This window comes from Dryobates pubescens, chromosome 20, assembly GCF_014839835.1.
Source record: "Dryobates pubescens isolate bDryPub1 chromosome 20, bDryPub1.pri, whole genome shotgun sequence".
Taxonomy (NCBI): domain Eukaryota; kingdom Metazoa; phylum Chordata; class Aves; order Piciformes; family Picidae; genus Dryobates; species Dryobates pubescens.
The window spans coordinates 11,495,424-11,512,492 of NC_071631.1; the positions used below are offsets into that span (position 1 = coordinate 11,495,424).

Genomic DNA, 17,069 nt, shown 5'->3' on the forward strand with positions numbered 1-17,069 from the left:
GAAACAGCCTCAAGTTGTGCCAGGCTGGATATTAGGAAAAATTTCTTCCCAGAAAGGGTTGTCAGGCATTGGAACAGGCTGCCCAGGGATGTGGTGGAGTCACCATCCCTGGAAATACTTAAAAGATTTGTGGATGTGATGCTGAGGGACGTGGTTTAGTGGTAGTAGCCTAGCAGTAGTTGTGCACTCCAGGCAGGCGGCTGAACTTGATCTCAAAGGTCTCTTCCAACCTCAGCAGTTCTATGATTCTGTGGTTCTATGTTTTGAATGACAAGCTAGCAGAAATGTTTAAGTAGGTTGTGGAGCCTGATACTGTTCCTTGCTGTGTCTGCCTATCTAAAATATTCTATACTCGTATTCTAGAGCTGTAAATGGAAGGAAAAACTTCTGAAGAAGCGGAAATAGATCTTACCCATGACTAATTTTTGAGAAAAATATGAACTTATAGGATTTTAGAAACGTTTGGCAACATTGGCATCATGACAGCCAGTCTCTCTGTCATAACGTCATATGATTAGCTAGATCAGAAGCATTCTGGGATGTTCTGATCAGTTCTGTTAATGCCTCTTTTAGAAAGTATAAAGCCAGAGCTCTATAAAATAGATACTTGAAAAACAGTTTTGGTTTTCCTCAGGCTAGTGAGATTAGAGTTTTGTAATCTGTTTGACCAGCTGCAGAGGATGTTCTTTTTCATTTCTTTTTTTTTTTCTTTTTAAGTAAATGAGCTTCATCTCAACATGATTTAAAAAAAAAATAAAAGAAAAAAAAACAATCGAGCTTCAAAACTGCTCAGTTTTCTCACATACTTTTAAACAGGAGCAATTGCTTTATCATGCCTTGTCGCAAATGTAACTGGGGTGGGGGTTATTAAAGACTTGGAGCAGAAGAATTTCCAACTTTTCAAGCTTGCATCCTTCCCTGTCAAGAACCATCCTGTTTTTTGGCTTACAGACATAATTTTAAGAGGTATTACTTTGCAGCCTCTCACATCTGACATGTGTGGAGTACACAGGCACTGTTGAGTCAAGCTCGCTCTTGTTCGGTTCAAATAGCAGCGGTTTGCCTCGCGAGGTAATGTTGTTGATTAAGGTTACTTTGAAAGGTATAAAGACATTATTAGATTGCTTTTCTCTGTGTGTTATTTCATGTAACGGGAGGAATTCCAGCAGTATCAGGCCACCTGCTAGTTCACTGCACAAAATAAATAGTGTTCCTTTTGTTCTTACTGGGAATCAGCTTAGCCTATTGATTAGAAATATCAGAGCCTTTCGTATTCACTCTTCAAAAGAGCACAGCAGAATAAGATGCTTTCTAAAGCCTGCTAGAAATGTTTATATTTTCAAGTCTTCATGCATCTGTGACAAGGAATGCATTTTAAAGAGACATATGAAGAGCACCAGGGGTCTACTGGAACCTCTGGTCGATCTCCAGGTGTAAAGTTTCCGAACACCCACTTAATGTGGCAGCTTGGTGATAAACTTGGTTGGGAATGAAGGCCTGGGCAGTGAGAGGATTGCCCTGCTCAGTGAGTGATTGATAAATATGCTTTATCATGAGTCAGGCATTCTCTAAATCATTGCAGGGAATTCTTCTCAAGCAGAGCCGTTGCTAAGAATACAGCAAGCAGCAACCCCAGATGTTGGACTCATTCATTTGCATGCACAGGAGCAGGTTTTCCCTCTCACAGCATTGCCATCAAGGCGACGTTTTAGACATTCTTATGACATAGCTTCAAAAATTCAAGAAGTTGTCTGGAAATGTTGAAGCTGACATCAGGTCCTCACAGGAAACCCGCTCTGAGAGTGGCAGAATCCTTGCCCTTCCCTTTGATTGCAAAGTGTTTAATAAAAAGCAAATTAGGAACTGAAAATTGTCTCATGGATCAATCAGGCACAGCAGTTCCGCCTGTTGGCTGTTATCCCTCAGACATTAACCTGCTTGGGAGTGGTTTATTTTTGTGGAACAGTCTCAAAATCAGCCTGAAAGGCTGACTTAAAAAAAAAAAAAAGAAATACCTGATGTATTTTGTGTGTGCTCTGAGGCTGATAACAAACTCTGCAGTTCAAGTTTTAATAACTAAGGGGGAGCTAAGAAGCTTCAAAAGCTTCCTGATAAATGTTTTTGACAATGCGTCAGCTGAACATTAGGCAGAATCTTGGTAAATCCTCTCATAAGTGGTTTAAAATGGAGTTTTGAACTTTTCCTTCCTAAGTGTGTGCTTAAGATGTCATGGTATCTTTGGGTTTAAAAGATTCATTTTATCTGGTGCATGTGAACCATTGGTGTTGCTGTCTACACCCCTGAGAGTGAAAGCGGGGGTGGAGGGGAAGTTCAGCAGTTTTTTCCTTACGGCAACATCTGCCCCTGCTCTTGACCATGAAACTCCTGGCGGCTGCAGAGAAGGACAAGCCAGTTTTAAAGCATGCTAACAAAACACTCCAGGTAAACATCAGAGTAAATCTTGCAAGCTGACAAGTCCAAATGACCTCATTGTGACAACCCTGCAATGTCCTGGTAACAGACAAAGCAACTCTGGCACATGGCAACTGCTTGTTGGCTTTTGTGGTTCATGGAGAAAAGCAGATGAAAGCCACTTTATTACTGCTCTTTGAACCTTGTCTCCCCTCCCTCCTATCACCTGAGCAGCTCAAAACAAAGTGAAAACAATTCCTTCCTTGGCTGCCCCTGAAGAAAATGGCAACTTTATAATTTATATTGCTGTTTGCTTTGAATTTTTATCTTTGCTCTGCCTTGTGACATCCTTTGCGTTTCAAAAGAGCAAAGTTGATTGTGCCATGAGGTGAAGCCCTGACTCAGCAAAATGCTTGATTTTAAGGCTAGGAATAGTTCTGCTGGTGCTATCAAGATATTTTAGACATATGGCTAAAGGCTTTGCAGGAGAATAGTCCTAAAACTTTGGTCAGCTCATCTAGATGTTTACAGAAAATGCTGAAAGCATGCCAGTTTTTTATTTAAGCCTTCCAATACCTGAAGGGAACTTACAGGAAGGCTGGAGAGGGACTTTCTACAAAAGTGTCCACTGATAGAATCATAGAATCAATAAGGTTGGAAAAGACCTCAAAGATCATCAAGTCCAACCTGTCACCCAAGACCTCATGACTACTAAACCACGGCTTCAAGTGCCACATCCAATCCCTTTTTGAACACTTCCACGGACAGTGACTCCACCACCTCCCTGGGCAGTCCATTCTCTTTCTGTGAATAAAGGACAAGGGGAAATGGATTTCAATTGAAGGAGAATAGGTTTAGGTTGGATCTTAGGAAGAAATTCTTCACTGTGAGGGTGGCAAGACCCTCGTAGTGAATGGATTGTCCAGAGAGGTTGTGGGTGCCACCTCCCTGGAGATGTTTAGGTTGGATGGGGCCCTGAATAACCTGGTCTAATTGAGAGGCATCCCTGCCCATGGCAAGGAGGTTGAGTTAGATGATCTCTGAGGTCTCTTCCAGCCTAAGCTGTTCTATGATTCTGTGATTTGCAGGAACAAAGAAGATAAAAATACTGTTGGTGGCAATGGTGAAAAGTAATGAGGTCAGTGGAAGTAAAGTGCAAAATATTGCTTTAGGTGTTTTAATTTCTGTTCCTGAGGAGCAATAAAGCATAAATTTTCTATACAGTCATAATAGTAATTGCGATTACCTTTAGGGTGGAAGAATAATTTGTGTTATTAAACACCACAATTATTTCCAGTACAAAATAACAGAGAGACTTTCTTTTCTGTTGCAGTAATGCTGGGCCCTGTGTATAGGTTGTGGAAAACTTTGTTTGCAAACCCAAAGCTATTGTTTTAACAAAAACCACAGAAATTTTGCCTTTCATATTGAATCAGTAGCATAATGAGCAGTGGAGCAATAGTTCAACATCAAAGGAGACTTCTTGGATATATAGCGTGTTGCAACAACAGCAAAAAAGTTCCCACCAGAAAGGAATTTTGCCATATGTGAAGGGCAAACATATGTATTGGGTTAAAACCATAAGATTTCCTTTGCTTTACACCAAAAACAAGAGAGAAGTACAGAGGTTTTCAAACAGTTGTGTGCTGGAATGCTGCCCAGAGAGCGTGTGGTGTCCGAGGTTTGGAGCAGTGGCCATGGCCAAAAGCTCTGTGAAAGCTCAGAAAGAGCACTGAGGATGCACCAACAGCTTTTAGCTCAAGCATCAGTATTTCACTTTTTAAAAATACACTTGTTTTGCTGTGACTCATGGCATGACACTGGTGATCTTCAGAGACTCATCAGAGATGCATGATAGATCTTCAGAGGTACATGATAGATCTTCAGAGGTAGATTATAAGTCTTCAAGAGCCCTATTTTCCCAATTTGTTGTAAACCCAAACAAATTTACTTATGTCTAGAAAACATTTTAGCAAAAATAATGATTGCTTTAAAAATCATTATGTTCATTTGGATGGGATACCTGGTTTGCTTTCTTTGAATAAGAGCTGCATTTCACTCTGTAAGCCGTGAGACTCGTAGATTCATAGAATGTTTTGGGCTGGAAGGGACCTTAAAGATCATCTAGTTACAACCCCCCTGCCACTCAAGACTGAGTGTTTCTGTGACCCATTTTTAAAGCACCTCATGTATGTTTCTGGAAGCAAATTTGCTTTGATTTTTGTTACCATTTGGATGGATTTTCTTTCGAGTTGCAGAGCTGGGTTTTCTTCTCCTGAACAGGGAGTGAAAACACATCAATGGATGTAATTTGAATTTAGAAGGCACTTAAAGAGGGGCCTGTATTGTTGGCACATGTTTTGAGGATATAAAGTGGAAGCCTTCTTCTGTGGGCATTAGTAAAGAGATAATTAAAACTACAGTAGGTAATTATGGTAGCTTTTATTACTGCATCTTTCATTAACTAATTATATTAATTTGGTAACGTTTGAGAAGCTCTTTGATGATGAGAAGTGCTAACTATTACTAACTTTAGTTGTAGTATTACTGTGTGCTGGTCATAAATACTGAGGTCTTTTCTTGATACAGATGCACATTGCATGTGTGCGGAGTTGCTGGTACAACTCCTGACAATTACAGATGTATATCCAAATCCCCTTCTGCCATTACCTGACATCGTCTGATCAGGATGAGCAATGACTTTCGTGCTGATACATTTTTGTTTCAAAGTGAAAATACTTTGGTATTTGACATTTTTTAGAAGGTTTTGCCTTTCCTTCGAACTGTCACTTTTTATTCAACCCTCAGTACCAGAGAAATAAATCATCCTGATCCCGGACTTGTCACTGATGTGATGAGAGCAGGCATCAAGTTCTGTCTGCTCAAGAACACACCAAAAGTGGAAGTTATCTCAGGTTGAAGGAGCAATGCACCACCCCTTTGTAAATGTGGTATCTTCACAGCAGTAATCACTACCAACTCGTTAAAAACAATCATGATTTCAGTTTATATAATGCTTCCAGAAGTTGATTTTCTTTCAGAGAATCCAACATTTCTTTTTTTACAATATCCTGTGGTTAAAGGATAATCAAATCAGTTTTCATATATTAAAGACTAAATCCTTCCTAGATTCCCATTTCATACTTGTTCCTGTGATTCTTAGAACTCTTTCTCTTACCAGCTTTTAGTTGATTTAGATTAAGCCCTGTAACTAATGCCAAAAAATTTATTCCTGCCTTGAAAAGGGATTTTGTAATGCTGGCACCGTACCTTTTTGTCTCTCTATGGCTCCCTGTCTGAACTATGTGCTTTACAAGTTGTTGGTTTGCTGTTGGTTTTTTTTAAAGCAATCCCTCCTCTGCAGTCTCAGGCTGGCACCCAGAGCCAGGCTGAGCTCCTCCAGTCTCGTGCAGCATCCCAGCATCTCTGCAAGCCGTGCAGACCAAGCTCTGCACTCGCTCCACGTCTTGGCTCTGAGCTGCTCCAGTAACCATGAGTTGGGTTTGAAATTGACTTCATTCAATATTTTGCTGGTGATAATCAAGCTACACCAGAATAATGGGGGGGTTGGGGGAAAGAGCTGGGGGTGGGGTGGAGAGCCTACCCAGAAATCAGCCAGTACCCCAATATTTTGGGTATCACAGTGAGGGACTCATCCACCTTCAGGTCCCAAAATCTGACCATAATATTTCAGTAGTATATTTCCAGGGGTATATTTTCCATACTTCTTGTGTCCCTCAGTGTTGTATGCAGCCAAAACCATCACAATATTATTTTATTTTAGGATCCTTTCCATTTTTTGCAAATCAATCAAATGAATGTTCCTTTTATACAGCTGTAATTCACCCACATTGTTGCAGGAGAGCTTATTATCTCATTTACATTTTTAAGTGCTTTTCAAAGTGTAGGATATCTGGGCTGGAAAGCAAAACATTTGATTTCTTTGTTCTCAGGCCAACACAAAGCACTTCCAAGGTCAGGTATGGTGTAGACTTTCAACAGCAAACATGTTTACATGGCATTTGAAAGCTGGTTTCACTTAAAAAAAAAAAAAAAAAAAAAAGAAGATACTGTCCTTATACCAGTGATGTAAGGCAGCTTAGCAAAGCTAGGGACAGGGATTCATTCTGTACCTGGAAAAATTTAACCAAATAAGATAGGCTTCATTTTCCATTCAAGGGGAAAAAAGCCAACTCTGGTAGTTAAAAATTGACCCCTTTTTTATTATTTTTTTTAATCCCCTTTGCTTCATCTCAGCAGTTATTAAACAGAAGTTCTCTTACTTTTGGGACAATGTGTACTTTGAAGTTGCAGCATTTCCAACCAAAAAAACCCCACCATTGTTTGATTTTACAAAAGAGATGTTCCATGGTGTACCTGGGGGAAGTCATCTGCTGCTTTTAAGAGTCTTCTCCATGACCAAAGCGTCTCTGTTAGATGCAGAAAAAAGATTTGAGGGTGCTGGGTAGCTTCAGAAGCAGCTATCAGCATTCAGGCTCTGGCCACTGTGTGTGAAGCTTTTTGACAATAGAGAGAATTTTCAGTGTGATCTTCAAAAGGGTGCATTATTCATGACAGCCATCCTGAATCCTCCTTGAAAATTAAAATCATGGGTAACAAACTTGCTTACTTCTAATTACTATTTGCAGAGCTAATGGGATGCAGGAATCTACAGCAGCCATGAGATTTTTGATGTTACTTTTCTTTATGGCGTGGCTTTGATCAAATACTGATCATTTGGGTTTGCTCTTTTTTGTGTCCTTGTGCTGGTAAGAAAGCTGCAATGCTCAAATGAGCATTAATTACTCGTGGAACAGTCTTTATACACAGAACTAAATTCTACAAAGTGATGGGCTGGAGAGCTGGTAGGCAGCACAGCAATGGGCCAAAAAATGGTCAAGTTAGAGGTATTCATGCTTGATCTAAGGAGGCTTTTCCCCTTCATCCTGAGTCTTTTTTTCTGCCATCCCAATACAAAGTGTACCAACAGCCAGTTATGATGTGGTTGGAAAACTGGAGGAAGACGAAATTGAGAGCAGCCCTGTAGAAAAGGCCTTGGGCATGCTGGTGGATGAGAAGCTGGACAGGAGCCAGCAGTGTGCACTTGCAGCCCAGAAGGCCAATGGCAGCCTGCGCTGCATCATAAGAAGTGTGGCCAGCAAGTTGAGAGAAGTGATTCTGCCACTTTGCTCTGGTGAGACCTCACCTGGAGTACTGTGTACAGCTCTAAGGGCCCCCAACACAAGAGAGACATGGACCTGCTGGAGGTGGAGAGCCACCAAGAGGGCTGGAGCACCTCTGCTGTGAAGGCAGGCTGAAATAATTGGGCTGTTCAGCCTGAAGAAGTCTCAGGGAAATCTTATAACTGCATTTCAGTAGCTGAAGGGGACCTTCAGGAAGGCTGGGGAGGGAAGCAAAATGTGCTTCTCTGTTGTAAATGAGTGAAAATGGAGAAGGAAGCAACAGTCTACCAGCTCTTTCCTTTGCCACCATGTGATTGCTGTCTTCACCAGGAACTACTTGAGATCCTGTTTTATATTCAGTACTTGCAGATTGGTGCCATGGAGTGTGACAGAAATCTGAGAGAGATAGGTACATGTATACATATCAATTGATACCTATGCATGCTATCTCTTGACCATCTTCAAAGTCCTGTGAAAGTTGCTTTGGAGCACTAGGAAGGAGTCCAGATAGGACAACTGACGTGTAGTGAGGTTTCCTCCCACCTCATTTTTCACTATGCCAAGCTCTTCGCACTGTAGGAGCTGATCCTGTGGAAGCAGCAAAGAAAAATGGGACATGCCTCAGAGTTTATCCAAAACGTGCTCTGTGAGTGTACCTGAGAGTCATCCTGTACTGGTTATCTCTGGACACCCAGAGCGATGGCAGAGACTTTTGTCATTAATGGGGTCTGCGGTGATATTTCTGCTACGTGGAACAGCTCCTTCTTGCATATCTGCATTGCATGACCTGATCATTTTGAGTTTTTAAATCCAAGTATGCTTGTTTATGTTTTAGCTTACAAAATGAAATGCACATAAAGAAAATAATAATAATAAAAAAGCCTGCAATTCACACAGAAGTTTCATCCTATTAATGCAAATTCCTGGTACTGCAAGACTTGTTGACTATTGAAGACTGGTTATATATTCAAAGCCTGGATTTCAACATTTCTCAGAAGCAGTGATAGCATAAAAGTCCCTGGGCAGATTTGAAGTTCATGCTTGGGTCTGGTTAAAATTTTTGGCATCAGAACATGTAATAGTCTTATAGCTAGAAGTCTTTAAAGTTAATGCCTGGCATCACTTCAAACCAATGTGCAAGATCTATCATAAGTAGTCCTCTTATCTTATCTCAATAGCAATTTTATCCTGTAAATGATTTGAGAGTGCAGTATTTCAGTGCTGTGGAAAAGAGCAGGGTTGTTGGCTTTTTTTTCCTGTTAAATCTTTGCACTGTGAGTACTTTTAGTGATCCTGGGTTACACAGGGGTGTTCTGCGTGGAGGAAGCAAACATTGCCCTTATCACATGTTCTGCAGAGCGCACCAAGAGTCCATGGACTTGCTGGGCTTTCCTTTCTAGAGCTCCCTGCAGAAGGTCTTGCTGCCTCCCAGCTTTTTTAAAAGCAGCCCTGGAATCACAGAGTTATTGAGGCTGCAATAGACTTCTGAGATCATCAAGTCCTGCCTATTAGCTAACACCACCACACTGATTAGACCAGTGCCAGATCCAGTCTTTCCTTAAACACCTCCATGGGCAGTCCATTCCAGTCCACTTCCTCACTCTCCGTGAGGAAGTGCTTCCTAACATCCAACGTAAGCCTCCTCTGGTGCAGCTTCAAGTCATGCCCTCTCATCTTGTCACAAGTTGCCTGAGAGAGGTAACCTTTGGTGTCATTGCTCTCTACAGAAGGGAGGTAGGAGTGAGGAGGAGGCAACTGCAACAGGACCAGAGGAAATGGTTTCAAGCTGCACCAGGGGAGGTTCAGGCTGGATGCTAGGAAATATTTCTTCACAGAGAGGGTTATCAAACATTGGAACAGGCTGCCCAGGACAGTGGTGGAATCATCATCCTTGAAGGTGTTTAAGCAGCATGTGGACATGGGGCTTAGGGACATGGCTTGGGATTGACTGGGTCGAAGGTTGGACTGGATGATTTTTGAGGTCTCTTCCAACTGGATGTTTTCTGTGATTCTGTGATTTCTAGCAAATCTGCAGCCCAAGTCCCTCCCCAGGTCCAGTCCTGACTCCACGCCACACTTTTCAGCCAATGGGTAGCAGTGCCCTGATTTCCTGGCATAAAAAAGGTAACTCCAAATATTCCCTTTGCTGCTGCCACAGACACCTCTGTGCTGGTGTCAATCTCACATCACATTGTGTGCACTTTGCTTCAAGCCAGCACTTGCAGTTAACAATGCCTTCATTCAAGCTGACAACGTAAGTAAGCTTTTAGTAAACGTGCAAGTAAGTGGTAAGTTGTGTATTCAAACATCCAACAATGAGGAGGAAACTTTTAAAGAAGCAACTGTGAGACTCGGTATTGTTTGTTTGCTGTGTATCTGTTGGAACTAACATAGACTATCAGGTCCTTGGGGCATGACTGTTCTTTTGTTCAGCATGTAAAAACAACAACAACAAAAAAGATCAAGGCTGTGGAGGGGCTGCTGGAATCAAAATAAATATCTAAGAAGAACAAATAGAGAATATATAGAATAAGGGGAATAAATACATCAGAACAACAGTCATGACAAAATAAATTTGCTGATACGTTTTATGAGCTTGGTTTAGAAGTGATTCTGAGCTAAATAAAGACTGGAGAGTTGTGGTGAAGTGACATGATCATAATATTCCTTTTATTTATTGCCATTTAGACTTCATTTGTAGATCATATGCTGGGCTTCACTACAGGGAGGGAAGGGAGCCCCTCATCTCGGCCAGCATCCCATCTCAGGAATATGGAATACATTTTCACTGCAAATTCCAGACATGGTTTTCCAGAGAGAGGATTATTCCTCTGGCTTAAAGGAAAAGTTATTGGCACACTGCAAAAGTGTTCTTAGGAAGCACAGGTTGTACAAAAGGGATGGTATCAAAAACCTGAGACATTTGCAATTGCAACAACTGCTTTTGCAATTGCAGCATTTCCATTTCCCTTTTGGCCTTTGAAGATATTTATTAAATTTTTAGTATGCATAAGATAGAACCATGAAAATTTAACTTCTCTTCAGTCTATGGTTCTGCCTGTGCAGAGTAACTTCACTCCACAAGACAATCACAGAATTGTTTCAGTTGGAAAAGACCTCAAAGATCACCAAATCCAACAGTCAAGAGTAGCCAAACTGGGTCTGTCACGTCTCAGCAGCTATCCTGTATGGCTGTTTGCTGTGCTGTTTGCTTGATCAGCTCATGAAAAGGCTTTACCCAGAAGTTTTTCTGCCATCCCACATTTCTTACCTGTGTTTTGCATCCCTTGGTATTGTTTCAGGCCTTACAAGATGAAGTGGAAAGTTACCGTGTGCAGGTGCGGGTTGCAGAGAAGAAGCTGCAATGCAGGGAGCTGGAGTTCCATGATCAGGTACTGGCTGCTGTGTCCCCCCCATCATCCTCTTCCCTTGGGCAAGGAGGGTTGATGTTTAAAAAGAATATCTTGCTTCAAAGCAAAAGCACATATTTTCCTGCAAAATTCTCAGCTAGCTTTCTTCTCTGTTTTTTTGGTAATAAAAGAGAATTAAACTGTCTGAACCCTACAGGCAAATACTTATCTCGTGCTCTCTATTTCAAGTTGGTATTTCAACTATTCTAGCTGTTAAATGATGCATTTATTCTGAACTGCTTTACTAGAGCTTTCTGAGACTATTCTAACCTGTTGTTTAATGGTTTGTAGGAAGAGAATTCTAATTGGACAATAAGTGAGCTAAAAATAATCTTTATTCTTGATCTCTGCATTCATTGTCCTGGCATGTTGTCTGTAAACAGTTCCATATGATTCCTAGTGCTAAAATCATTCTGGACAATTGAGTGAAATCAGAGATTTAATGTGCTTCAAGCAAAATAGTGTGTAGAGTTTACAGACTTAATGTTGAAACAGAAAGTCAATGATCTGCATTCAAAGTAGATTAAATTGAAGTATTCAGGAAAATGCACAGCTGGTGGGTAGCTGAGTCACATGGATTTACAGATTCCTAATGCAAATCAGCTTTTGCAGCATTTAACAAATGTACTCAGTGCTGAGTAAACAGTACCCATAACACGTGTCCTGTGTCAGGTATTTCTAAACCTATACCTGCAGGAATGGTTAAGTTTGGGCAGTTGTGAAAGAAAAATAATCATGGATCTTAAATATTTTTTCTCTTGTTGTCATCCTCCTTGCACACAGGAGTTTATGTTCATGTATTGCCCCTCAGCAGAGTCAGTTATTAGCTGTCCTATTCCCTTCCCCCTCTGCCTCCCCAACATCTGGAGATGTTGAGCCAGGTTCCCCCTTATCTGCAGTCCTTGCAGCATTGAAGGAGTTTGGTGTAATGCATGAGCTGGCCCTGCAAGTATTGCATTTGGGCTGCAAAGAGTCTCCTGGAAAAGAAGAAGGAAAATCAGGTCTTTGGTGCATGGCTGTCCCTCCCAGAGAACAGCACTGGCCTGCACACCATCAGAGGAATCCTCCAAGTCTCTTCTTATCCGTAGTTTTTTCTTTAATCTTTGCTGCTGCTGTTTTGCTTTTATTCTGATCTATTTTGAGATAGGATCCAGAAGAACAAATGAAAAATGACTTGTGAAATACAGAATTAGAAGGCTAGACATGCACATTCATAGGATGGTCCTTCAGGGCTTTCTCTTACATGGGCACTTGGTCCAAACTAACCTACAGGCTGCCCAGGGAAGTGGCGGAGTCAGCATCCCTGGAGGTGGTCAAAAAAAGTGTGGACACAGCACTTCAGAACATGGTTTAATGGCCATGGTGATGTCAGGTTAACAGTTGGGCTCCGTGATCAGAGGTCTTTTCCAACTGAAGCAGTTCTCAGAGTCTATGGTTCTGCAGGACTATTCCAACCACACACAATTAACGAAGGGCTAGCTCAGCTGGTAACATCCTGCTTTCCCCAGTATAAATGGAACAGAAATGTTGTTCAAATGGCACTGCAGCATTGAACCATCCAGCTTAGAGCTTTTCCTGCAAGGTGCTAATATGTAGCAGACTCATCCCCAAGTTCCTCAACAGTCTTGTCTCTGCCATTCAGCCGTTGGGACTCTCTGAAGGAGCTGGAGCCACTGAGGGTGTTTTTGTTTAGGTGGCTTTGGTCTGTTTTGCAGACAAACATTATGGAAGCTGTTAGTGTGACTCGTTACTGCATTAGTTCTGCTTATCTCTCCAGAAGAAAAATGCAAAAATGACAGCTCTGACATATTTCCAGTTAGTATGGCTTGGCCAGGCTACCTGTAAACATGTTCCTCAAGTATTAACAGTAGCTAAGGACTCATCAGCACATTAGGGAGTTGAAATATTTAAGGCAGTAATGTAGAACTTGTTTTCTGCTTTACCAAATGCTGTCTGAGTCAGAATTGCATAAAACACCCAAATTTGTGCTGGCACTGTTACAAAGGCCACTCTTCTGAGCTTTTACATGTCTAGAAATGAGGAGGAGAGAGGGTTAAACAGCTTCTGCTTTTCATTAAAAGGAAAAATCTTCTGTTTTGATTCTATAACAACAACAAACAAATGAATGAGACATGAAAAAAAAAAAAACCCACAACATTTTGTTGTGCTTTTAATTAAAAAGACAAAGCTGTTTCTCGTTACGGCTTGTTGGGTGGTATCTTGGTGCTCCATGTTTGGCTTTTTTTCAGTGCAATGTCCTTATAACTCTTGGGTCTCTCTGAGTGACTGACAGAGCCTTCAAGCTTAGCTCTTTGTTACAATAACCCTCTGGTGATCACACAGAGTTAACCTTTCTGTATTGTAATTATCCAGAGAGACAGAGACAAGCTGTTCTATAAATAAGGTGGGGGGGATATGCTAGAAGGACACTGGTGGCAAGCCCTGAGCTGTCTCATAGTAAGCATGGTGCTGCAGTTGGAGAGAAGCTGTTGTTTTGACGGAATTATTCCATTCCAGTACTTCATGCTCTTGTATGAACTTGTGGTTGCTCCTGTTCACTTTCTCCATTCTCTACCCCGTGAGTAGATGCAATCATCTTGTATCTGTGTTGTTTCAGCAGTGGTGCAGTATGGCAGTGTTCTCTGAGGGATGTGTAAAGGTAAAGCAGTCTGGGAGGCTTCCTAGGCCTGGGGCTGTTCAGCCTGGAGAAAAGAAGGCTCCAGGGACACCTAATAGCAGCCTTCCAGTACCTGAAGGGGGGTACAAGAAGGCTGCAGGTGGACTGTTTCCAGAGGCCTGCAGTGACAGGATGAGGGACAATGGTTTGAAATTAGAGGAGATTTAGATTGGATGTTAGGAACAAGTTCTGCACTATGAGGGTGGTGGAACACTGCCCAGGGAGGTAGTTGGGGCCCCATCTTCAGAGAATTTCAAGGTCAGGCTTGATGAGGCTCTGAGCAACCTGATCTAGTGGAGGATGTCCCCTGCTTACAGCAGGGAATTTGGACTGGATGACTTTTGAAGTTCCTTTCAATCCAAACCATTCTATGAATAGGTGTTTTCAAACTTTTTCCTTGCAAAGCAATGCTGAAGCTTCTTATATCTCAGTACCGTGGAACTCTGAGAACCAGCTTCCCATCATCTAATCCCATTTAGGTTGTGTTCCTGTGTTGTGTACTCCTGTAGTGCATCACTTAGTTGTCTCTGATATGTGCCGAGACATAATGTAAGAGAAGATGTCTGAGAGAAAGATCTTTCATTCTCCTAAAAGCATTTCCCTTTCTTGAGTCATTTGGCTTTGTGCAGTTGTCAGTCATAGTTTAAAAATCTAAATTGTTCCTGTAACAGACCTTGCATCCTGTGAATGTGTCATTAAAACTGACACACATCACTGAGAGCTGAGCTCTCTGCTTTCATCAGTCTGGGAATTTAGGCATGTGCTACAAATTTTGCTGACTTGGGGCCTGGATCAAAATTAATGGTGATGATCCTCTTGCTTTATTACCTAGGTTTCTTTAGAAGACCTCATTTCATTTCAAATTCCTTTTTGTAAGGCACACATTAAAAGCTCCAAGAATCTCTCTTCCAAGGATTACACACAAGAGTTTGTTCAGAACAACAACAGAAATAACTGTTCTTTTAATTCCTTCTTGTAATGTCTCTAACTATAGGGGTAGATTGAGTAGGGTGTAAAATTTTTGACTGGGGATAACAGAGGGGAAATGTTCCTCGTGATCTCAAACAGCAGCACTGTAAATACTCAAGCTATCAAAATACTCCAAGCAGTCAAATCACAAATAGAGCCTTAACGGAGAGAGATCCTCTGAAGACAGAAAATCAATTATGTTCAATTCATGAATGTTACTGAGGAAATGAAGGAGAAGAGCAGTGTAGATTTCCAGCCCTTTAATTTCTTATTTTCTCAAATAGATTATAAAAAAAAGAAAGGGTGGGGGTGGGGGGAGAAAGGAGTTATCTGAATAAGGATGTTGTAGAAGTATTTGGAAGGAAATAGAACAGCTTAGTTTGTTAAGTGGATTTCACTCATGTTCAAATGCAAGCAGGAGTGATAATTGTAAAAGAGCTGTGATTCAAAAGCGTTCAGCAAGTTTTCAGCTCTAATGTTTATTATTCTGACAAGCTCCATTTTTCATGACTGCTGGATATTTACCACTCTCAGCCCAACTTGCTGTTTCCATGCCAACTAAATATATTTGTTCTCAGGCGAGCGCTGTGATGCATCCCTCTGAAATCTCAGCTGCTCTGTAGCACAGACAATTTCTAACATTTGCCACACCTTCCCCTTGATGGGAACAGTGCAAGTGCCTGCAGATTGCTGGAGCTGTGAGCAAAGAATCAGTAAGACACAGATGAGCAGCCTATGCCTATAGCCAGGGTATGGGCCCAAATAGTTCTTAAAGCAACAATGACTGGAAGACTTGCTTCCAGAATTTTCCCCCAGAGACCCATTTCTGCTCCCATACAAATGGGAACCTTCATCTAGATCGGAATGCTCCTAAACCACAGGAGTGGCTCCCAGAGAGCAGCCCTTGTCCTGTCACTGCCTGTGGACCAGTCACCCCTCAGGCAGGCAGTGCTGGCACCAGGGCTCAGCAGCCTCTGGGCTGGTGGGGAAGAGAATGAGGATCCGAAAGAAGTTCCTGCTGTGACTTTCAAGAGCAGAGACACCAAATATTGTCACATTAAAACAGTTCCTGTGGTTTCTGTGCACAACCAGCACAGAGAGGAGAGGCTGCGTCTGAGGAACCCTGGGCTTTCTGCAGTCCTGCAAGGATGAGAAGGGTCCTTCTCCTGTCCATCCACTGCTCTGCCCACACCCCAAGCACTGGGGTCAGGAAGGTACTGTGTGCTTCAGGTGGTTTCTTCCCCTAAAGCATTTCTTATATGTGCATATAATGAAAAGTGTTGGAGACAGCCCGAGAGCTGTCACCTGGCTATCTGCTGATTCAATGTCTGCAGGCAGCACAGCAGCAGATTTCTCTTCTACCTAACAGTGAACAAATTCCAGGTTTAAAACATTTTTATTGAACAGAAGGTGTTGGAGAGCCACATCCAAGTGCTGAAGAATCTGATGTTCGCGGAGCAGGCTGGCCAGGCTTGTTTGGCATCCACAGACCAAGATACCTGTTTCTTCTTGTAGTTCTCTTCTCAGACTTCCCAAGGCTGATGGGGAAGAATCAGACTGATCCTGCTTGTATCTCTAGAAGGGACCTTTCATGGATGTTGATGCCCCTATAGGTGTATGGCAATGTTGAGTTAGGTACCATAAAATGACTACTAACATTATTCAGAGCCCAGTTCTACCAGAGTTACATTGGTTAGTGTCTACAGTACATGCAGTTCAATTCATATATTCACTCATGACTTTGATACAAAAGTGCCCCCTCAATTTTTAATTGAGATTGTTCAAATAAATCAGAACTCTGCTTTTTCCATATTTTTGAACTACAGAAGGGCATCTTTAGGTTGGACATTAGGAAGAGTTCTTTGCCACAAGGGTGGTGAAACATTGGAACAAGTTACTGAGAGAGGTGGTGGAGGCTCCATTCCTGGAGACATTCAAGTCAGGCTTGATGGGGCTCTGAGTAACCTTATCTGGTAGGGGATGTCCCTGCCAGATAAGGGGAGTGAGACCAGATGGCCTTTAAATGTCCCTTCCAACCCACTGTTATCTATAATTCTATGTTTTATATCTTGTGCAGCACTTTCTTTTAACAGCTTACTGTGAAAGGAATGCAGAATTAAATCAAATATAGTAAATTCTCCTGTAGAGCCTGAAGTTTCAAATTAGCAGAAGGAGATAGAAGCTGAGATTCAAGCACACACACACACACACAAAAAAAAGAAAAACAGATTTGCAGGTGGGATTTGAAAGAAGCTGGAAATCAATGGAGTTGAAAGTTCCCAGGAGCTCCATATGGCAGGAACTGCAGGAGAGAAGGCTCTCACCAACTGTGCAACTGTCAAAGGAAAAAGAGGTAGATGATGATGATGTAAGTGTGGAAGTCGGTGATCAAATGTGAGCTCTGGTAATCAGACACAA

At 41.8% G+C, this 17,069-nt stretch overlaps 1 protein-coding gene across 1 annotated transcript in view; it reads left to right on the forward strand.

The window, feature by feature from the left end:
- CEP112 (centrosomal protein 112) overlaps window positions 1-17,069 on the forward strand; it is a 162,430-nt gene that overhangs the window by 135,466 nt on the left and 9,895 nt on the right. Inside the window, exon 23 of the mRNA XM_009902668.2 lies at window positions 10,898-10,987. Within this exon, the coding sequence (XP_009900970.2) occupies window positions 10,898-10,987 (90 nt within the window). The remainder of the gene's footprint in view (window positions 1-10,897; window positions 10,988-17,069) is intronic.